Source organism: Lathamus discolor, chromosome Z, assembly GCF_037157495.1.
Source record: "Lathamus discolor isolate bLatDis1 chromosome Z, bLatDis1.hap1, whole genome shotgun sequence".
Classification (NCBI taxonomy): domain Eukaryota; kingdom Metazoa; phylum Chordata; class Aves; order Psittaciformes; family Psittacidae; genus Lathamus; species Lathamus discolor.
In genome coordinates, this window is record NC_088909.1 from 12,866,474 (window position 1) to 12,891,289 (window position 24,816).

The window sequence follows — 24,816 nt, forward strand, 5'->3', positions numbered from 1 at the left end:
AGCAACAGCAGCTGAGAACAAAGCTAGAATCTGAGCTGACACCTCTCTAAATGTAGTTCCTGGGCTTTAAAAGTCACCTGCCCCAGTCCAGAGCTCTATAAAGCAGTTATTTCAATACCTTAGTCTCCTATTTAAAAAGTAAATAGTCAATTAGAACCCGTTTTCCAGAGCTGTAGCTGCTGTTGGAAAACAAAAGGAAACATACTTTATTTGTGAATATACAAGTAGTCAGATGCCTTATTTCTCTCTTTTTCACCTCAGTAAATTTGACACCAGTGGGACAAAGCATGAGAAACTGCTAGAACACAAAATTCTCTTCCAATTACATACACAAAAAGATATTTTATTTATCATTCCAAGGTAATTTTTAAGGCTTTCATAAAAGCCCAGAAATGTGATCTTTGCTATTCCAGACTGAAAATCATGGTTAAATTACCTGTGTAAAGTGCACAGAGAAGACCCAAACAGTTACTGTTTGAGAACTTACTTCATTTATTTTATCCTAGATTTTCAAAGGCAGGTGGATTTGCTCTCCCAGGTTAAATAACAGAACAGTATACTTCCTAGTGGCAATTATTCTTTGCTTCCACCTTGATTTCAGAGATTTGTTACAGCTCTAATAATGTTGAGCAGTGTATGGTTTGTGAATAAAAGGACGAGAGCACAATTACCAGTTCTAGGGATTTGTGTCTATCATATGAATTGGCCAGGGTCATATGTGAACTCCTATAATAGCTTTTACAAAAGATTGTATTTATCATACTTAAATTGCAAAGATTCCCTATCTTTACCAGGTATTTACTGGTTCCATTTGACAGAAGCAGTTATTATAGGAACGTTCTGTAAGCAATATGGGATATGCCCTTCTTTCTTACAGACTGTGACCATTTGGTTTAGGCTTGGCATCAAAAAAATGGCATTTTTTACAATTAGAAGAATTTTTAAGTATTTTCTAAATACTCATCATAAGCTACCTCTTATTTATCTCTTCTCAGGCAGTATCAATATTACATCAATATAATAATCACATACCTTCATATAAAATGTTGCACTATTTTAGAGATTAAAATATGAAAAGTATCTTGATGGAAAATCACCAGCCTGTAAAAACAAGTATTACATGTATTTCTGCAGATAAGCATACAGTAATCTGAATAGCTAATAAGCACCTTCAACAAGATGACTAAAACTGTCCTACATACCACATTTCCAATGAACACCTTTATTTGTTGTATCTGCAAGTTGATTTTCTACCCCATCAATGAGATGAAGTCAGACCCCTCTTCGCAAAAACCGCCCAAAAGCACCTGTGAACATTGCCAGCACTGTCGAAGAGGGGTGGTACCAGCATGACCTAACTGCAGAAAGACTTAGCTTCGGAGAAGGAAAATAAAACCATGGCTTTAATCATATTGATTTTATCCAAAAGCTCAAAGTGCTTCATGCAACATTAATTAACTCTCCCAGCAATCCTGTAAGATCAGTATTATTGTAATTTTGCAGATGGCAAAAGAGATCAAAGTGAAGAGCAGCATGTCCAGAGCCAAAGAGCAGCTGAGGAGCAAAGAGTAGGTCCCTCGATGCACAAGGCCAGTCTGACCAGGCGCACTCTCGCTTGCTGGGAATTAAAGCTATCACACTTGATGAGATGTGTATTATCAAATACAAAATTGAAAATAACCAGTAGCATAAGAGCAAGGTGTCTACAAGCGCCAATGGCTGTATTGTAGAGCAGCTGGTGACACGATTATTTACAGAGTACAACTGCTTTGCTTCACTGGTTATCGACATGATGGTGTAACATTTGGGTGAGGAGCAGAAGGAAGCTTATTCAGCTCACATTAAAAGTGCAAATATGTAAATATTGCATTTTTGCAATAAATACTACTCAAAGAAAGATTCCTGCAGGTAAATGTTATAACCCAAGATGTTCATCCTGGACTTAAGACTTACACATTGCATTTGGGGCTACTGACAACTGTGATATGACTGCAGATCTGAGTCTTGAAAATCCAACCCTCCAAATGTCCATGTTTCCATTTACTCCTGTCCCTGCTGTGTGAGCCCCAGAAAACACCTGAGGAGCTGGCTGCTAAGGCTGGGACTTGTATTAATGGATTTTAAGCGTTTTGGTTTTAGATCTGAGGATGGATTCTCTGGCTTCTGCTGTTTACAGTAACATAAATTTGGAATAATTTCTCTGAACCTAATCCACAAACCTAACACAGCAGAATTTTCAAGATGTCAAGGAAAGCCTTCCAGTCCTCGGCTGTGCCACTAACCTCATGGAGGACAGCAAAGAGTGTCAATTACCACTTCTACTTGGGAAAGCCAGGCTTCATGTGACACATGTAAGAGGAGGTGACAAGTACATGTTGGTCCTCACGGGCGCCGAACACCTCAGCATCAGACACCTTGTCAGCATATACTCAGACTGTTAACAGGGTTTAAAAAAACAGATTAACTGACCTAACTGAGAGGCTATTGACAACCTGGAGACGAGAAGGAAGACAAATTTGAGAAGTGGATTTTCGTGTGTCTTTATGGACACCCAGCCGTGGCTGGGGGGTGCACAACAGTGCCCAACTTTTCATCTCTATAATGGTCTTTTTTGCTCTTAATGGTCATGTAGCTACAGCTCCGCGCCCCCCCCCCCGCCGCGAATAAAATGCGAGTAACCTCCCCGCGCAGGCACCGCTGGGATTCGAACCCAGGATCTCCTGTTTACTAGACAGGCGCTTTAACCAACTAAGCCACGGCGCCGGGCGATAATCGCGCTGTCCACAAGGCTCTACTGCATTGACATGACGACGACCCGGCTTCTGCCCCGTTCGCGGTGTCTAGCCAGCTTCGCTGCCGAACCGCCCTCGCAGGCCGGCACAGCCCGGCCGTGGGCCCAGCTCCTGCCCAAGGGTAGAGCTGCCGCCGGGAAGGAAAGGCCGCTGCACTGCCCTGCGGGCCCCGCGGCGCGGCGCGGGGCTGTACCTCCGACGTCAGCGTGTTCAAGGACGGGTTGGATGGTGCTTAGAGCAACCTGCTGTAGTGGAAGGTGTCCCTGCCCGTGGCAGGGGGTTGGAACTGGGTGAGTTTTAAGGTCCCTACCAACCCAGAGAAGTCTGGGATTCTGTGAAATTACAGATGCTGTTCTTCCAATAACTCCTACAGAAAGGCAGCCACACTGACTTAGTCTAAAACAGCCTTACAGTTTTGTCATCAGATAAGAACAGGGACCTAGGGCATTACTCAGACTATAGGGGTACAAAAGCCAGAAAAATGCAGATAAAGCTCCAACTTGTGAATTGTCCGTAATTATCCCATTCTCTGCAAAACGTGTGCTGCAAAGAAGGGGCCTGCTGCTGCAGGGGCGAGAGGTTCAGGGCTGAAGATAAGTTGACTGGCATGGCACCCAAGCCCTGAACAGGTGATGGTAATGAATAGAAACCAGCAGTAACTAAAAAAACTGGTTTTATTAAAACTTGAAAGTAAGAATTCATTTTTCCTTGTTCTTCTCAATTTGGGAAATAGAAAAATGATTCATTCAAAAGAAAATCTCCAACCTATTTGCTTTACTAATGCAAAATGAACCAAGCTTCTGTGAAGTAACTGGTTTTTCCCTGTTTCAGTTAAAAAAAATTATTTTTCCAGCTGAAATGAGTAAAGAAAGAAACAAAGAACACTTCCAATTTTAATATAACATTAATTATTTTAGGACTAATCTTTTCTAACACATAAATTAGTTCAGTATTACTAACTACATTAAAGCCAAATTAATTCAGCTATAAAACATGCATATTTTATGTGATCTGTTTAAAAAAAAAAAACACAAACATAGGAGCACAGACACTGCATTTTCTTTGAACCTCTGTAACAAAACAAGGAGTACAGAGGGAAAGAATGCTGGAAAAGTTTATGATTTATCACGCAATACTTATTCGAAGCCACCAATCTGTACAAAACAGACTATTCCCTTGAAACATTTTTAGTTTAACCTTGGATTCAAGTGTAATTGTTGTTACACAATTCACATAATTTAAACAAGGGGGAAAAAAGATCTACCTACTTGGATTTCTTTGTTCCCATAGCTTAACTGCATTCTAGACTGTCACATGCCCCATTCCAACTATTTTCCCCACTTTAAGCTCCTTTTAAAAAGAAAGGTTGAAAAATCTATTTTTAGGAATAAGGCTTCCAAACATTTTAAAATACTTAATATTTTATTATTTGGCATTCTCATATATACTGAATAGATGTAATCCTTTCAGGGTTACTCCTAAGAAGGGATAGAAAAAATACTATGCTCCTTGTTGGAGGAAGCCTTTATTACACAGAACTCATTTGCACTGCATCATGTCAAGCATGACCCAGAACTTAACCTCAGTGCCCAAAAGCTCCTTTACAAATATTTTGTAATGGGTATGTCAGCAAGTTACGAAAAAGTTCATGGTTTTATTCATGGTTTTTCCCACAGAACTCTTCCGTATGTCCACTCACAGCATCAATTCTTTGCTTGCCATAGTAAAGAAGAATGGGTTATCTAAAGAAAGTAAGGAAACATGTCAATAATTTACATAAACACATTTTCTTCAGCAAGACTGACCTTCATGTGGTATATTCATCTAAAATTGTTTAAAATTCACCAAAGGACAGATAGTAATTTTATTCTCTAGTAACAAGCACCATCAGTAAGATTTCTACTCCTGTGGATTACAGTCTTTACCTGATACTAATCCACTAAACAGCTCGGATGTAAGATCTATTTTATTATTCTTCATACAGACTACTACAGTAGAGCTAGGTTATAGGAAAGTCTTAGCTTTATATGTGTGTTACATAAAGATGTACAGACACTCCACTTACACTTAAATGCATTAACATCCCAAGACTCCTAGTCTAATTTAAAGATCAGGAGAAACAGAAGGTGGCAATGACAAAATTTTTCTCCGTGGAGAAGGCAGACGACAGAAGACACACTTGGATATCATTTCAGAGTCACTACGTTGCAGGCACAAGAAAGGTCTTTCACACTCTTCACACTGGTGTAAATATAATTTAAAAAGAATGGCATTTCAGTTAATCACCTATGACACATGTGCATTAATTCACACATGACGGTACAGCTTGATATACACATGTACATCTATATCTAGGTCTGACTTCTGAGATGCATTGAGTCCGTGTGGTTTGACACAGATAGTGCTGCTCAAAATTATTCCTGGGATGAATAGTTTGGAGGTTTTTTTCTGACTAAACCCCTATTTTTATGTGAATTCTGATTTTATTTCTTTCTGCTAATAAACTACTATACTTTTTTGGGTGGCTTGATGGGTATTCAGATTTTAGCTGTCCTATCTCAGCAATTAGCACTAGACGGTTTGGCGCTTTTTTCGTTTAATTTTTTCCCTGATCATTCTCTGACTAAAGGAGACATGAAAAAAGAAAAATAACAAACGCAAAAAGTGTCAGATTACAATAATCTTAGGTGAACTATTAAGCCACTACAGTCAGTACAAATAAGTTTTTCTACTGACTACCTACATACTCATGAAGTTTAAGGCACTTTTATCAGAGTCAATTTCCTACTTGTGAAACTATTTACAAAAAGTTTTGAGACATTTTTATAATTTTTTGTATGCTTTAAGTATTGCTAAAATGCACACACACACACAAAAAAAAAAATCCTATATCAATTTTGACCATATCCTCACATTTCTGTTAATTGATGCTTTTAGGAATGTACATATTTTCACTGCTGGCACATTTATAAAACTTATTTAAAAGCTTAAAAAGCTGCTACCTGCTTCTGAATACCTGCTACTGAACAAGAAAGTCTGATAAAAATAATACAGAAGAGAAAAAAAAATGTTATTTTTCATGCACTTTCAGTTAATGCTTATTGACAAGGAGGAAAATATACACAAGCTCTTGCAAATCCACTACCAAAACCAACTGAGGAACTGTAATAAAAAGCATGTTTCAATAGTATTATGCTTGTTAATGTTCTTCTTTCCTAACACCTCTATCTAATTTATGTTTTAGAAGTCAGAATACACACAGTCTCAGCTTTAAAAAGACACTCCTTTTGATTCCTGTTAGCTGGTTTACGTCCAGGAGCACATGAATGTTACTTGCCTTGGTCTAGTAATGCTCCTGTCTAAGCGGCCAATTACACTGCAGAAGCACCATGAGTAGAAAACCAGAATATGTTTATTTTTTAAAGCACACATATGTGGCTGTTTTTTCTAAAATCAAAAATGCACCTGTAGATGAAAATTGGTGTCCTTACCAAAATCAATTTTTAAAAAGGCCTACATCCCACTCACAAAAAAGGATTTGACAGTTTTTGCAGAGAGAACAAACGTAATCAGTTTGTGTTTTCAGCCGAAAAATCTGACAGTTTTCCTTTAACATTCAAATTTTCTTTCTGAATAAAATACAAGGTGTAATTAAAAAACAAAGTGATTGAACCTGAGCAATTTTTGAGCCTCTTTCTTTTCCAATTTCTATCATTGACGGTACATCATCCATCTTCTCAACATTCACAGAATCACAGAATCACAGAATCCCAAGGGTTGGAAGGGACCTAAAAAGATCATCTAGTCCAACCCCCCTGCAAGAGCAGGGTAACCTACAGTACATCACACAGGAACTTGTCCAGGCGGGCCTTGAATATCTCCAGTGTAGGAGACTCCACAACCCCCCTGGGCAGCCTGTTCCAGTGCTCTGTCACTCTTACAGTAAAGAAGTTCTTCCTGATGTTAACGTGGAACTTCCTATGTTCCAGTTTACACCCATTGCCCCTTGTCCTATCACTGGATATCACTGAAAAAAGCCTAGCTCCATCATCCTGACACCTACCCTTTACATATTTGTAAACATTGATGAGGTCACCCCTCAGTCTCCTCTTTTGCAAGCTAAAGAGACCCAGCTCCCTCAGCCTCTCCTCATAAGGGAGATGTTCCACTCCCTTAATCATCTTTGTGGCTCTGCGCTGGACTCCTTCAAGCAATTCCCTGTCCTTCTTGAACAGAGGGGCCCAGAACTGGACGCAATATTCCAGATGCGGCCTCACCAAGGCTGAGTAGAGGGGGAGGAGAACCTCTCTTGACCTACTAACCACTCCCTTTCTAATGCACCCTAAGATGCCATTTGCCTTCTTGGCCACAAGAGCACATTGCTGGCTCATGGTCATCCTCCTATCCACCAGGACCCCCAGGTCCCTTTCCCCTTCACTACTTTCCAGCAGGTCAACCCCCAACCTGTACTGGTACATGGGGTTGTTCTTCCCCAGATGCAAGACTTTACACTTGCCTTTGTTAAATTTCATCAAGTTTCTCCCCGCCCAACTCTCCAGCCTGTCCAGGTCTCGCTGAATGGCAGCACAGTCCTCTGGTGTGTCAGCCACTCCTCCCAGTTTTGTGTCATCAGCAAACTTGCTGAGGGTGCACTCAGTTCCCTCATCCAGGTCATTGATGAAAATATTAAACAGCACTGGTCCCAGCACCGACCCCTGAGGAACTCCACTAGTCACAGACCTCCAGCTAGATTCTGCGCCATTGACCACAACTCTCTGCCTTCTTCCTTTCAACCAGTTCTCGATCCACCTCACTACTTGATCGTCAAGCCCACACTTCCTCAGCTTATCTATGAGGATGCTGTGGGAGACAGTATCAAATGCCTTACTGAAATCAAGAAAAACCACATCTACCGCTCTACCATAATCCCTCCACCTAGTCACTTCCTCATAGAAGGCTATAAGGTTGGTCATACATGACTTCCCCCTCATAAAACCATGTTGGCTGTTCTTAATGACCCCCTCATCCTTGATATGCCTAGTGATGGAGTCAAGAATAAGTTGTTCCATCATCTTTCCAGGGATGGAGGTAAGGCTGACCGGTCTATAATTACCCGGGTCCTCCTTCTTGCCCTTCTTATAGATTGGTGTGACCTTTGCCATCCGCCAATCCTCAGGCACCTCGCCCATTTCCCACGACTTACCAAAGATGATGGAAAGTGGCCTAGCAATGACCTCCGCCAGCTCCCTCAGCACCCGTGGGTGCATTCCATCCGGACCCATCGATTTACAGATGTCCAGTTTGCATAGCTGATCCCTAACCCAATCCTCATCTACCAAAGCAAACTCCTCCTTTGTCCTGACTCCTTCTGGGGCTATAGAAATCCGGGGCCCTCGGGGAGAGTCTGCAGGAGTAAAGACAGAGGCAAAGAAGGCATTCAGCACCTCTGCCTTCTTTATATCCTCTGTCTCCAGGGTACCCACTTCGTTCAGCAGTGGGCCTATATTGCCTCTTGTTTTAGTTTTATTTGCTATGTATTTGAAGAAGCCCTTTCTATTGTCTTTAACCCGACTAGCAAGATTGAGTTCCAAGGAGGCCTTAGCTGTCCTAATTGCCTCCCTACATCCTCTAACAACTGTCCTATATTCCTCCCAAGCGGCCAGCCCCTCCTTCCATAATCCATAGATTCTCTTTTTCCACTTGAGTTTGCCCAGCAGCTCCTTGTTTAACCACGCCGGTCTCCTAGATCCCTTACTTGACTTCCTACTCATTGGGACGCTCCGATCCTGAGCTTGGAAGAAGCGGTCCTTGAATGCTAACCAACTATCTTGAGCCCCTTTACCGCCTAGTACACTTTCCCATGAGACTTCCCTTAGCAGTTGACTGAAGAGGCCAAAGTTGGTCCTTCGGAAATCCAGAACTGTGGCTTTGCTAGGTATTCTATTCCTCCCACACAGGATCCTAAACTCCACCATCTCATGGTCACTGCAGCCAAGGCTGCCATTGACCGTCACCACTTCGACCAAACCCTCCTTGTTGGCGAGTACTAAATCTAGCAGCGCTGCTCCCCTAGTTGGTACGTCCACCATTTGCATTAAGAAATTATCATCAATGCACTCGAGGAACCTCCTAGACTGTGAATGACTGGCTGTGTGAGTCTTCCAGCAAATATCGGGGTCCACAATCGCAAAGTAGAATCCTGAGAAAAAGATGCAATTATTTTGATAGTTTTGCATACTACCAAAAGAGAGATTTACATAATTTCCGTAAGGAAGAAATCGCATCTCATCAGATGAGCCCTCTCAAAATGAGAGCTAAACTCTCTCACATTTAAATATCATGTCTTTGGAAACTATCTTTAGCAAACTGAAACTGCCCGCACATTTTAAAATAACCAAAGGTAAATGTACTTACCAAATTCAAGATCTTCTGTAACTGCTTGAGAAAAATACTGATCACAATTTAGCACTTTCATGAGCAACTTGACCATTGTTAAATAATCCCAAAAAAGCCAAAAACAAGAAATGAAATATTCACACCTATTTATAAGTCAGTTCTTGGAATCACATCAGCAATTAGCAAGTACCTTTGAGGCTGAAAGAATCTATATCTTGTTTCTGCTGATAGCAACATCTGTCACCCAGTCCCAATGACCCTACAGTAAAGCAAAATGTAATTATAACACATGGGGAGGAAAAAAAGACCAACTATTTGTACCATAAATCCATTTTGAAATGCAGTGAGAAAATTCTTATCTAGACTGCCTGAAGGCTCATCAAGAAAAAAATGTTACGAAGTTCATACTTGCCTACAGATACCTGAAAACCAGTAGTTGCTACCATCTCTAGTAAGCAGACCCACAGTTGAAGCGCTCTGAAGAATGACAACAACACAGCTACCATGGGTTTAAGCTCCATTTAAGCATATATCCTTTCTGTTTTTTAAACAGTTTAATAAAGAAATGTGAAGAGAGAGTGGACTTCTGACACTCATTACCTAAAAATTCTTGAGGCCGTTTATCAGGTGATAACGGAGGCAGGAGCTGTGGGAACAGACAGCAGCTTCCCCCCCATTTTAAGGGAAGGAAGCCAGTTCCAAAAGTAGGCCGAGTCAAGCAGCTGTGTAAGATATCCTTGTTCACATAACAGCAGCACAACTGATTTGAGGTTAACAGCATTGAGGCAGCATAAGAATAGAAACAGGTTAAACTCTAAAACAAATTATTTACCAGCTAGGGAGGTTATTCAAGCATGAATGGTATTAACAGATAAAATTCCTAGAGTTTAGGAAGGCATGTTTATCATTTTGATAGACAAATGCCACACCTGAGAAATGCAATGTAAAATGAACATATACTTTTCCAGCACACAGCACTCAAACGTGTACATAAAGCGTGGTTTTCATAGCAGGATCTTTGAAACATGTTTTTAAATTTAGTTATGAGCCCCGAATATAATTCTACCAAGGCATGGATACTAAATTGGAATTCTCCATAGTTACAAATATACTAGCATTTACACAGATTCCTTCTTTTTTATGGGAAGCCAAGTTAGTTACAGTGATTGCTGTGAACTGGGAAATTTGCAGTACTTTTGTTGTATAAAGCACCAGTCCTGGTGCACTGTTACTGCTCAAAAGGTTTAATAAGCACAGTTCCAATTCCAGAGGGTAGGTAAGCTTACCTTTAAGGCAACAAGCGTAAGGCACAGGCTTAGAAGCTCTCCTATATGAAGATATTTTGAATGTGACAACAGTTGAAAGCTACTTTTAAGCCCAAGGTTTAGAATGAAAGTGCTCTTTTCTGAGCTCTTCCAGGTAGGTTTGTTCATGAGTGTTTTAACTACATCTTGAATAGCATATGCAGTAAGTAAAAAAAACTCAAAAGTCCACTAAATCATAAGACAGGAAAGACCGAAGGTTGCAAAAATCTGAATTCTGACATCGCGTGACTTTTCTGAAACTAGTATTTGCAAAATGCATGCACATAACTTTATGAATACTGTTAATCCTTTTCTTTGATCCACATGTCTGATTAGTGGATTGTTTCCACTAAAGAAATGAATGAAAGGTATTCTAATATAATATGGTATTTTTTCAAAAAATAAAGTCACAATGGTACAAAGCAAACCTAATGAGAGTTGGATTTTTTTTTAATTTATTTTATGCAGGTATTACTTTCTGCCTCAAATTTTGGCTAGTATTACCATGGATATGGAAGAAAAGAGAAGGCCTAGATCTAAGGATAGCTAAATACTGAATGGCTACCTCATTTACAGAATTGTCCCTCCTAAAAACTGTAAGATGTTGGACCACATCCCATCACTGTAAGCAGTAACATAAACTATGTAACCTAGCTAAGCTCAACAGATACTTGCATTTCTTCTGAATGCTTCCCTTCTAATGTACTGATTTCAGTAGACATAAACAAGCATGTAAACACACAGATATGCAAGAGTGTGGCATTTCAAAATGAATATATGCACTATTCAGGCTCTCGTTACTTGCTGAAAGAAAGTCTCTACTAAAACATAAGTACAAGTCCATTCAGCACAATCCTTACATGAGCTTGCTCACAAAAAGAGAATTTTAAGAGCTTGTGAACAACTGACTTGACAAAGGTAATATCTTTGTAGCTAACTGTACAGGAATTTACTGTTCTAGGAAATTAAATCACACAAATCCAGGATATATTTCTGCCTGTATCTAAAACGGACAGGCAAGGGTATTCGCCACCTAATGAAATACACAACGCTTTTGAAAACAACAATACATCTTATACCTTCTCATCAAACTAGCGACCAAACAAGAACTCAGTACCTTTAACCTTAGCTTCTTATAGCCTGCATCTGTATCCCATATAACTACAGCTTTGTCATATCCAGCAGACACGACAAGGGATGCTGAAATGTAAAATCAGAATACTGTGTTTTATCTTTGCTTTGTCATGCAGACTAATAAAAGAGGCTCCTTGTAACACTGAGTCAGACTTTATGAAAAAAAAAAGCTAAATAATGAGCTATTAGTCATGGCTTAACAAGACAGAAGTTCCTTTCAGCTACTTAATGTTCTTAATTTTGTAAATATTAATACATAAATTCAGCAAGCACACAATAGAGTGATAAAAAACCAGACATGGAGATTTTGTTGATTTAGAAAAGTAAGGAGAATACTTTCAAAATTGTACAACTGTTAATAAAAAAGTAGAGGCCAGTGTGGAAAGCATGCTTTCAGATTCAGTAGTCACAGGCCTATCTGCATTTGCATGTCTTCAAGACACAGGTACTTTTTTCCCCACAGAGCTGCTATGTATTTATTTTGGCTGCCTAACACAGAAGGCATTGGTTTCCTATGACTGCAGATTAACCTGCTGCCAGAAGTTCAGGAGTCACTTCACTGGAGTACTGAGATGTGAAGTTGCAAAAGAAACAGCCAATTAGACCACAATCTGCAGAAATCTGTATTAATCCATCCCAGAACAGCAGCTGTTTTAACCCACTGACTCATGCCCAGCCCACCTCCAAGCAGCCTTGTCCCCAGCCACTCCCCAGTTTCCATACTGAGCATGATGTTCTGTGGTATGGAATATCCCTCTGGCCAGTTCAGGTCAGCTGTCCTGGCTGTGCTCCCTCAGTGGCACAGCATAAGTAGCTGAAAAGCTCTTGATTAGGGTAAGCACTACTGAGCAACAACTAAAACATTGGTGTGTTATCAACATAATTCTCCAACTAAAGCCAAAACACAGCACTGCACCAGCTACTAGGAAGAAAATGAACTCTACCCCAGCCAAAACCAGGACACCTGGACATCATTTTCTCATGGTCAAACATGTTATAATTCAAAATGATGAATTAATTACCTATATAATTACAGAGTGGTCATTCATGGTTTATCTAAGATGTTCTATACATAGGTGTGATCATACATTGTGCACTAATAGAAAGATAACTCACCATCTTGGCTAAAAACGCAGGAACTAACAGAACCCTCATGTCCTTCATTCAAGGAAACAGGTTCATGACACTGAAATTCTCCTCTCTTTATATCCCATATTTTTAAGCTTTTGTCCCCGGATGCTGTGCACAAGTAATGACCATCAGAGGTAAAGCAGCAATCTGAGATAGCATTGCTGTGGCTCCTGAAATACAGATGAAAACTACAGGAATGAGATTTAGTGACCATTACAAATCTCTCAAAGAACCTCCTGCAACATCTTTCACCCTATCGAATAAAGCATCTTAAATATATTCTGAATTTTAACCATACGAATAGTTATGTAAAGTCTCTGGAGCTGTTTACAAACTCACAGCCAGCATAGGCTTTTAAATCCCTTATGGGATTAGGTCATTTTGCAGGATTGAAGCCCAGCTGTTATATGTTGAACACAGTTTAACAAGAAATTGTTCAACAGCTACAACACATCTTATTAAATTACCAAAACAAAAAAAGCCATCCATTTTTCATGAAGTAAATAGCATGCATTTATTTCTACATTTAAATTTCAACTCAAACATTCATAGGAAAAAGATTAAACAATTCTAGATGCAAGTCTAATTTTGGAAGCAGCAATACCCATCAGAAAAGAAATCTGGATGTTCCAGAACTGGGTGGGGTCTCCAGTGCTTTCTGACATCTACAGTGGGGAAAGGATTATGAGCATCTCTTACAGGAAACAATGCTGTAGTCAGTGCAATTTAAAAGAAATGTTACAATGTTTCAGATTGAATTTCCCATCCAAAGTAATTCCTAGTTCCTCAAAGACAATTTTATTATCATGTTTAAAGGCAGACTCTCTCTCTCTCTGGTTATTGTTTTAAGAATTTAAAGTTAAATTACTTGAGTTTATTTAAAGCCATTGATATTTTTAACAGGTGATTTGACATCTCTATTGCTGCATACTTCCTTCTTAAAATGGTAACAAAATCCTAAATAATGTCCTTACTGACTTCAGTGAGAAACATATGAGGTAGGCAAGTGAAGGCTCAGGAGATGACACTGAGCAATGCTCCTGGCACTGGGCATGACCTTCTCCAAAAGCATATAGGGAAAAATTATCTTGAAAAACAATCTCTGGTCTCAAGAGAGTGGTTTTAATTGCTTCACTGTGAAAATGAAAGTACAGACTGCACTGTGGGCCTGAAACCTGTCTTATTTCATACTTCCATTAACAATGTAGATAATCGGATAAAAGGTACAGATACAAAGCCAAAGAGGGTCTGCAGTTATACAAGGGAGAAGGTTAAAATTAAAAATTTATAATTATCTATATATCTATCTATATATAAAAATATATAATTATCACAAATTGAAGAAATTCCCAAGAAAATAAAAGGTTTATAACCATCTCTATGGGAAACAATGTTGTCATCACTATAGTGTGCAAGTCTTACAGTCTTCAATCGATAATCTGATATATGGGGTTTGATTTTGTCAAGTCTGACATTCTGTAGTAACATACAGATAATCAACTGCCCAGATAAGGAGTTGGAACAACGAACTACACTGCAGTTCTCCAAGAAGTATGTAACAAATACTGGCTCCTCTTCACCATCATGCTGTCAAACAAAGAGTAAATCTCTTTGTATGAAGAGGCACATCCACAGAGAAGCATGTAATAATGATTAATTTTGTATTTTTTCCAGTTATAGGGAATACATTATGGGGCCATATACTTCAAGAAGATGTGGGCCAGTCGGAAAGATTTCAGAGATCAACAAGAATGAACAGTAAAATAGGAAGTAATAATTATATGTTAAATGAATAAGGATGGTTTTATCTACTAAAAAGATTACTCCAGTAGCTATAATAAAAGTTCTTGGACATACATGAAAATGTAGAAGACAATAAGAGAATAATTTGATCTCCATGTTTGGAGTGGATCTGAACAGAAACGTACTAGCTCAAGCTGCAGCCAAAATAGTCCACTTTAGGAAATCCTGTTTAATGATTAATGCAGTGAAACAATGGAACAGATTGTTTTAAAGTCTGTCAAGTCTTAAACAGAGCTCATTAGGAGCCGAGTAGATCATCCTATGGTTGCTCTGAGGCCCATGAATTTTATGAAGGGCTAAGGTGATCTGGTTGCAGTGCAAAACCTAATTACCACAAAATATTCTGTAAGAACTCATGATTAGTTTTCAATTCCCAACATCTAGGTGTATTTTCTCCTTTTCGTCTGTATTATTTTTGCTTCACACTACAATGTTTTTAAAGGTTTCTCTAAGTAAAGTTTTATCTCCTCATTCCTCAATTATTATGCATTTTTCCCAATTAGTAGAAATCAGAATGAGAAGTTTACACTGCAGTACCATACTGCATATGCTTTTACCTCCATGTATACCCAAGAACATGGGAGGTCTAAAAAAAGAAAAAAGCACTAGAAATGCTTACAGCCAGCAAAATATAATTTTTCAATTATTTACAGCAGGAAGCTTTAATGGACTATTTTAGTCACACTTTCTATATATGTCATTTGCTTGTGTACTACTTTCTTTAGTTCAACAATTATTGTTCATTTTCTCTAGTATTAATCTTAGAATAAATCTCACTGATAATTGTGAAAGCTGCAAATAACACCATGGATAATGAAGTGTAGTACTGTTTCTTACTCATTAATTGTAATTGAGGTGGATCGTGTTATCATATCCCATTAGCTTTATGGTCTTATCGTATGATACTGAAGTCACTCTCTGGTTACCAGGATCAAAACAACATCTTGTGATTGTACTTTTGTGATGACCTATACAAAATGCATCAAGTGAAACTATTAGTTATTTTGAATAATTACATCTGGATCTCCAAACACAAACACTCTAATTTCAAAATTGCTGTTACACTGGCCATGACACCACCTCACCTACCTAATAGTGAAAGACAGGCCTCACAGTAACTGCAGATATGACAAAATACAAACCTGTACCCAGGCACTCACATACCATATAGTGTAAATTCATATGCTGCCCCATAGCAAAATCTCTGCTCCATTCCTGAAAGTAAGTATGGAAGTATGGCCCAAATGCCAATAATGATGCCAACAGACTCTCAGGGAGCACTTAGCTAATAATACTTTGAGATTGCGAATAGCCCCATTAAAGTAATGTAAACAAAGTATGTCCTGATAGTGTCACCCAACAGAGGCAGTTCTAATACTGGTAATTCATTAGTTGCACTTTTTAAATACAGATGATTTTACCATTAGGCTCTGACTGACAGGAGCATGTTAACCATGTGCTAAGTTAACATGTGTGAGACTGCTCATATATTCTGAAGCTGATTCTGCAGGAATGGCAAACTCCCTGACCTGCAGTCCGGAGTGGAAGCTTCATGGGACTGAGGCCTCACTAGCAAAATTACTGATCAAAAAAGAATCAGTGTTGGTCGCATTCTGGCCCATTATCTCCTTTTTATAAGCCTGAGCTAAAAAATACTGGGTTTAGTAACTTACAGGGAAGTTTCTTTTCCCTTTCTCAAGTAAGGATATTTGAACTGAATTGAATAATTCAGTTTTCTCAGTATTTTGTAATAAAAGAAGAAAATTCAAGAGCTGCATGAGCAAGATGGAAAAGTCTTAAGTCTTACCTCGGATGTGTGCCAATATTGTTGTACTGAATCAAAAATATGTATGGCAATTTCTCTGTCAGAACTAGACACCACATACCTACCATCATAAGAAATATTACATGAAGTTATAATGCCGTCATGTTCCGCTGTCCACTGAAGAGAAAATAAAAGGTTCTAGAAACATGTTTGACAGTTAGAGTCTTACAGCAGACTTGATATAATCTAGAAGCAGCTTCAGAAAGAAGGCTTTTGGTATTACTTTGTTTTGGTAAAAGCTGATAGATGTCTTTATATCTAATCTTTCTATCTTTGCATTAGCAATAACCTTAAAATTAGACAAGGCCACCCTGTTCAAATCCCAAAATGTTAATTTAATTTTAAGTGTATCTTCTGAGACAGGTTATTATTATACCCTTATATAACTGAGACATCTTCATCAAGAGACTTGCCCAAGATCAAGCAATTAACAGTACCAAAAGTAGGATTAGAAATGAAACCTATCTACCCTAACTATATTGTATTGTGCTAATGAAGAATGTTGTGTTTTCTTATTTATCAGTAACAAAGCAATAAACCTGAATTTTAGTTGTACCTTCTGCAAGATGCATTCAAAAGGATACATACAAGCATTTTTCCTGTTTCCATATCCCAAGTCTTGACAGTATTATCATATGATGATGTTACCATTCTAAAAAATGATGTTAATGAAAACAGCAATGTTTTCACTTAAAATAATGTTATATTAAAAAAAAATCTGACAACTTTTAATTCTGACAATAATTTGACATCCCCACACCCAGTAATTTAAAATAGGTTTGTTAAGGCCACAGAAAAAATTATTGCACAGCTTAGCTGAGATAGAAATTAATAATAAAAATGTCATGTACGCAATTTTCAGTGCAAGCAGTCATCTCCATTTCATCCACTACAACATATTTAATTACATCTAACATTAGAATAATTTTAAAGCCATTACAATGCCTTTAATGAATGTGAAGTGTTCTTGTCAGTAGGGTTTTTTGGGATTTGCAGTGGTTTTGTTGCTGGGTAACCCTCTACCACAAACACTGCTCTGCACATACACAAAGCCACATTAGACAACAAAGCTAGTCAAGATGAGTTTACTAAAACTGGCAGGGTTTCCATTAAATGCAAGGTCAAAAATTTGTCTCTTGCAGAGTTTCATTAGAATATTCCCAAATACCTACAGTAATACTGAAAGTCACCCAATGTGACAAATGTTTTTAGTACTGTTGAACTTTAAAAAATAAAAAGCCACATTGTCACTTTTATACATTTGCCCAAGAAGCTTTATGCATTAACATTCTAAAAACTAAAAATAGAATTATTAAAATGTTTATTTTCTCCATATATTCCTGCAACCCATACTTCCTGCATATTTCCCCCTACTTCCTGCAAGCAACACAATCTCTGCTATAAACAGAAGCATGTAATGCAAAAGACCATAAGAAGCTTATGAACCGGTGACTTAATGATAAAATACGCCAAAAACAGAACCCCTGGAGGCACTGCATGACCTGCTTAACAGAACGTTAATATATGCTGCAGTTGTTTTAATTATTAGGGCCACAGACAGACACTGGATTAAGAGGCATTTCTTCTTTAATTGACAAGACAGGTTTAATGGAATGGCTATAGAATATTAATAAATGATACAGACAGAAGAGAATTTTTATGAAGATATAAATCTGACAGATGAGCCCCTCAACCTTGGCAAATTCAATGTTGTTCTTTTATACCCGTGATATGTACTTATATACTTCTTTCAGAACATATGGCAAAAATAGATTGACAGCACATGTAACTCAGAAGCAGAATTAAATGAGTCCTTTACCTAGAAGAGGCCATAATCTATCAGGCTACCCTACCTATACCTATTAGACTATTCCAGCACGCATTTCAGACAACAAAAAGATTGTACAGGAGATCTTAAATCTTTTCCATTTTCTGTACAATGTCTGCTGAATTAAACAATCTGTAGGTGAGAACAAGGTGAAATTTATGGTAGTTCATGTGGATAAAGAAGTCTGGCAGTAAACACAGCATGGACAGCATAAATGACAGTGCAAGGATGTAGAGAAGTAGGAGGAGTAGGTGGAGGAATGGAGATGTAAGGTAAAATTTTAACAGAATGACTTATGAAGCACCAAATTCAGCAAAAGAAGTTTGATGTCATACAAGTCAGAAAATCATAGGAAGGAATAAAGAAAGGAAATTATTTGTTATAAATTTTGTACTAGATGTTTCCAGATGCACTGAAATTGAACCTTGACATCACGAAAACCAGGTGGATTTTGGTCTTTTAATAAATTAAGACAGAAAACAGTCACCTTCTGTCATCAGGAGTCAAGCTGCACTCAGAAATTGGGGCAGTGTGTTGTTCTTCAAAAATGTGAATAGGAAAACCTTTCTCAACATCTTTGAAAAAATCCAAATTAGTTTAATTAGGAAATGCTTTGCTAAATTGTAAAAAAATACAAAGCATCACAAAATGTGGGAAAACAGAACTCATGAAACCAGTAAACTTAGTCTTACTTTAGTTACTCTTACAATCCCAGACTCTCTATTCCTTGTTTTTATTTCAAGACTGACTGAAAACAGCATTCTTCATCTAGCAGGCTTCTATTTGTCTCCTGCACACCACATTAGTTTCCACCAGAAATTTCTTGAAAATAGACCACCTTAGACTTCCATATCCAACTCCATACCTAAATCCTGGCAAGTGTTTCTTCGTAAGTTTAGGTTGGAAAAAGCCTTTAAGATCATCAAGTCCAACCCAGCACTGCCAAGTCCACCACTAAACAATGTTCCTAACCGGCACATCTACACGTCTTTTAAAAACCTGTAGGGATGGCAACTCCACCACTTCCCTGGGCAGCTTCTTCCAATGCCTGACAGTGAAGGAATTGCTGCCAATATCCAATCTAAACCTCCTCTGGTGCAACTTAAGGCCATTATCATTTTCTATCATCTTCTACCTACTTAGTCTGTTACACAGAGTGTTTTAAGTGATTTCAGGAAGGGACCACCTTTTTGTCATATACGTATAACATTCAAAACATAATGCAGTCCTAACCCATGAGTAAAGCCCTGAAGTTGTTTAGTAATAGAACTAAAATAATGTATCAAGTTTTACAAATGGATCATGGTGCCCGACTGTAAACATCAAAATAAAACAAACCCAAACAAAAACCCCAAACACAGACACACACCAAACACAGACACACAGACAGGAGGACAGCTGCCATGCAAAGCAGCTCGCAGATGAAAGTATCACAGGATCAGTCATCATACCTTCAGCTAGGCAAATAGTCTTCCATTTCCATAATTAATCCAATTAGTTCAATTAAATTTTGTTTGCGTAAGCACCAAGAGGTTTCAGAATCAGGAAGCAAGCACCCTTCACTGTGCATTGCACTTTTGTCTTCAATATGAGAATAAGATCATGCACCTCTGACACTAGTCCCCTTTTTACTATCAAGTCTCATGTTTAGAGCTGCTTCCTTAACAAGGACTGTTGCTATCCCACTCACTTGGCACCTCTTCATAACAGGCAAAACTGGAGTGAAAGTAAATTTATTTTCACTTTTTTCCACTTATTTTCTGAATGTGTGTCAATGCACTACAGACCTAATCAGACACAACTGGAATCGTCAGTAATGTCTCTGAGACTGAAGAGAAAAACAAAACCACAACATACCAAACCAAAACAAACCAAAACGTCAAAGTTACTGTATGTTGTTCTATTTTTCCAAGTCAAAAAAGCCTTGCAGTCACAAGTGCCCTTCCAGACTCACCTAGTCTTTGTCTGCTGTGCACCCTATTAATCTTTGTTTTCCAAAAGATGTGTGGACTGTCAGTGAGATACTGTCAGCTCTCAAGAGGTACACTTCACATGCTTTCTCAGTGCACTCAATCATTTGGTATCTGTTCTTTCAAAGGAAAAGAAAACCCTAAACTGAAATATGTCAGGGCTGGCCTAACCCCCACCCCATGCCCAAGTCCTCTTGTGTTCTCCTGAATTCTAATTGTTACAGCTGTTCATGTGCAGAAGAGGAAGTTAGGCTTGTGCAGAAAAAATTAATCTTACCAAAATAAATGAACACAATCCTGCCTACACACTGCTGTCAGAAAATTCCCAATACTCAGGCAAATACTTTCACATAGATTCTGAAAAATAAGTATTGTTCAAAAAATACTGAGCCTTTCTCAGATAAAAATATAATAATCAAATTTCTTAGATATGCCCTCCCACACTTCAGGCAAGTGGCACATTATAGCCAGTAAAAACTTCATGGACCTACAATGCTTTAAAAAAAAAAAAAAGGGGGGATTATTTTCTTATTTTTGGGTCTCGATTTCACTTACATGTAAGACAGCTGAACACCATTTCACTAAACACAGAAAAATACATGTTCCATTTCTGAGTTCAGACAAAGGAGCAAAGTTTGAAACTGTCAACATGACACTTGTTATTAAACCATAAATGTCATGACTAACACACTGAGATACTTACCTGTATTTCTCCTATCTACAATATTTGCTTAAGGTCTCCATGTGTGTATTTACTTTGGAACTGATCATTAAAAGACAAGACTTTTTTTTATTCTAGACTTCCTCATTTCATAGATTGAGCCACCCATAGCCCCTGGATAACATCATGGGCTGGACAAGCTGCCCAGACTTTCTATGCTTTTGGAGTTCTTGGGCTTTTTCAGCATGTCTGAAAAAGAGGTTTAGATTATGGTAGAAACCTACAATGTCATTGGTAATAATTCAACACTTCAGATGTGTTATAAAATTAGTTAATCTGTATTCATATCAAGGTACTCCTTAACTCATTACCAGTTCTTGAATTAAGTAATGACTGTTTACCATACACCAGATTAAATGTCTGCAAGCTATTGAGCATGGCTACATTGTCAGCTTTTTTGCAGAGAATTCAAGGGCTCGCATAACAATGTCTCCAAGCCTGCTTTTAGACTAAATTTAGATTGAACACTCAGAACCTGGACACTTCTCCAGTTCAGATCTCACTGTTGCCTTGCCAGGGTGGTTGGAATTTTAGGGAAACCCCAACTAACTACACAAAACTTGGAGGAACAAGAAAATAAAAGGTGTAAATCAAGATTTAAATAAAAAACAAGAAACAAGTATGAAAACACTGCAGCCATGCTGATTAACAACTGTGCGATCCCTCAAGTCTACTTCTCCACAAGCAGCCACACACATAACACATAGGAAAAAGGAACTTTCTGGTGAAAACGGGTAAGCTTTGCATATCAACTTAGTTTTACAGGAGTTTTAGTATTTGTAACTGCAAACACATTTACAGCTCCTGTTTTTAAACTCAAATATCTTCAGACAGCTCCTTGATGATTCAGTCAGTCTTCCTGCCCGTATAACAATCCTTGTTTAATTTCAGCTTTAAGGTTTTTTAATTTGCTGTTGCATTCACAACATACCCAGAGCTTCACTGTTCTATCATAAGAGCATGACAGTATTTTTGTGTCTCCATAGCAAAAGTGACAGGAGCTCACAGTGTCACTGTGTCCTCTCAGAATACCGACTTGGATCTGTAGAAGAACAAAGAAGTATTTTCCCTTGAAATCTTTTTTGACAGCTTAAGTCACAAGGGAGAGCATAAAAGCAAGAACCGGAAAAGAACATTTCAAGTTCCATTTGTCGGGGAAGAGTTCACATCCTCTCCTGGGTACTGGGTGCGCGTTTACCAAATCTGGTTGAGGAAGAAAACTTGACGGATGTGGGGTTTGCCTTTATTTTTCTGGAAAGAAGAGGTTTGGTTTGGTTTCCCAGTCCTTCTTCATTTCAGGAAAAGTAATATTTATCTTTAAATCTCAATAAGTCTCTTGAGTCTTTCAAACACTTGTTTCCTCGAATCTGGCCCAGAGAAGGCCAGCACATGAAGCTCTTAAGCTGAGGACAGCACATCTTAAACTCTTAGGCCACGCATTTCAGCCAAGACCATTACAAATCTTGAAAAGGCCTTTCTTCAGACATGTGGGAGTTCACTCATGACTGTCCAGCACACATTTGTGTGCTAACAAAACTAACACAACTAACAAAAAGTCCAGCTGCCATGAGTGTTAACCACACAATGCAACACCTTTCCAGCCTCGGCTGCCAGCATGCAGCCCTCCCTCCCCTCCCGGACTACCTGCGCTGCCAGCTCACGGTCACCCCAGCGACCCTCTGTCGCGGAAGGCTCCGGCGGCGGCCCCGAGGCCAACAGGTCCCTACCGCTGCTCTCCGCCGCCATAGCGCCACGCGCGCTCCCTCAGGCGGCCGCGGCACGCTCGCAGCGGACACGGGTGCAGCGCTGCGCCGGCCGGAGCAGGAGCTATAAAACATGTCCTGGATTTTGGTTGTTTTGGTTTTTGCTGGAACGGAGACAGCCTCAAGGTCTAATTTCTTATTTCTCCTTCCGTAACTCAAGTTTTCTTGCCGCTTTGACATTCACAAATCCCACAGTCCATGTGTCAACATGAGACAACTCTATTAGTTCACCCTCCTCAAGAGCTGTGGATACTGAAAATGAATTGAATCATGCCCCAGAGAACTGCCATCAACGACAGTGAACTTCACTTAACGGGTTTTGTTCACGGTTTTAAGCGAGAGTATTGTTTTGGTTTACACACACACCTGGAAGAGTTCTATGGGTATATTTTTGCAACCTCAGCATTAGAAATACAATGCAGTATTATTTCAGAGTTTACATTAAAATAATTTTACAAGATGACAATTGCGTATTGCATGAAACAAACAACAGTATAAACTCTTTTCATTGTAATTACATAAAGCAGATTATAGCACTAATCTGCTAGTACATTAGCCTTAATCTGTGTCAAAATGACAGTTTATTAGTTTAGATCTGCTGTGGTAAATGCTGTATACATTTTGAAGATGGAAAAATAACTCTAAGTACCACCACTTAGAGAGTTGCGAAATGAGAGTCGCAATGCAAAATTCTGCATTAGACTCATTAAAAATATTTGCACCCAATGCAAAATTTACATGGCTTTAGTAATCAACTTTCTGACATAACTCAGGCTAAAATTTATCCCCAGCAGTTCAGAGGTCCTAGGCAATGACCTATGTAAACTATCTGTAATACTTATATTCATTAGAATACACTGCTTCATGTTAACTGAAATCAAACCTGCAGCATTTCAGATTATGCTGCCCAAGAAGGGGTCTTTCCAGCATTCCATAATCCATATAATTTAAACATGTGAAGCACCACAAAATTAACATACGCATATCTGCTTTCAAACAAATTCAGTATGCATACAGTTCTACTGTGCTTCAAAGTGTACAACTGATCTACCATCATGGAGGAGATCAAAAATTTGAGATCAAGTCACACAGCACCGAAGAAAGCAAGGCCCCTCTTCAATGCTGAAGTTGTTTTAATCTAAAAGGGAGAAAGAAAAAGAAAGAGGTCAGGCTGATAAGTAAAATCTGACATTAAAACCATTTAATTACTTGAGCAGTTTCTTAATCCTTAGTTTGACAGATCTGACTTAGCAAAATAAAAACATTTTCTCACTGAAGTAAAGAGACACATGCAAATGCAAAGACTTCCAAAATAACTGTTTGTACGAAGAAGTCCATTTTCTGCAAAATGCATAAAACCATATTTTAGCTATTTAGAAGCCAAAGGAGAAGTAGCTTGGTTACTTGGTTTTTTTTTTAACTGAAGCTCAGTTCCAAAGGACTGGAAGGCAGAGTCATTTCGAATGCTATCCCTTCCACTGGCACATGTCCATTCATTGATCACCTAGATCCCAATCATTTTGCCATTAGGCCAGCTGCATGTGGTATTTCAAGAAGTACCTTGAGACTTCTCCCTTGGCTATTAGCAAACACCAAACAAAAGCCAGCACAGTGAATGTTCCACACTGGATGCGTTTAAAAGTTGACTATGATCTGAACTAAAGACAAATTACTTTAGTTTGTACTTTATTTCAAGTGTGTGAGCAAAATGAAATGTGAAGATCATGAAAAGAACGATTCACATTTCTTTTGGCACTATGTTCAAGTCTCTACTTTATAAAAATGCAAGAGCAGTCTAAATTTAGCAGACACATACAGGGCTCAAGCACTTGTCTGCTTTCTTCATTGGTCTTGCTCAAGCACAGAGCTATCTTAATCAATGCCACACAAAGTACCTATTTGAATCAGATCTTCTGCTAATTATGAAGAAATCAAAGCAGACCAAAAAGGTTATGAGACAGTGTTGCTTCCAATGTTTGAAAGTAAAGAGATATAGACAAAGTAATGGAAATACGAATCATCACCTGTATTTTTACAATTTTTAATTCCCATCCAAAATACCTTCCCACAATATAGTATCTTTAGCCTCCAATAACTAGCAGAGTTGTGTATTTTGTGCCTTTTACCTTAAGAAGCTTCTACCCTAAAA

The 24,816-nt window shown here is 38.6% G+C and overlaps 1 protein-coding gene and 1 non-coding gene across 2 annotated transcripts; both read right to left on the bottom strand.

The window, feature by feature from the left end:
- Window positions 1-2,689: 2,689 nt before the first annotated feature.
- On the bottom strand, window positions 2,690-2,763 carry TRNAT-AGU (transfer RNA threonine (anticodon AGU)). Its single transcript has one exon. It is a non-coding gene; the product is annotated as a tRNA-Thr (tRNA).
- Window positions 2,764-4,895: 2,132 nt separating this feature from the next.
- On the bottom strand, window positions 4,896-23,784 carry WDR88 (WD repeat domain 88). Its single transcript, XM_065662973.1, is given in 14 exon segments — window positions 4,896-5,033; window positions 6,466-6,538; window positions 8,972-8,991; window positions 9,379-9,447; window positions 11,610-11,692; window positions 12,743-12,927; window positions 15,398-15,438; window positions 15,440-15,546; window positions 16,385-16,502; window positions 16,974-17,037; window positions 18,701-18,788; window position 20,323; window positions 21,836-21,946; window positions 22,549-23,784. Coding segments are annotated over 14 exon segments (1,200 nt in total). The 5' UTR covers window positions 22,651-23,784.
- Window positions 23,785-24,816: the final 1,032 nt, after the last annotated feature.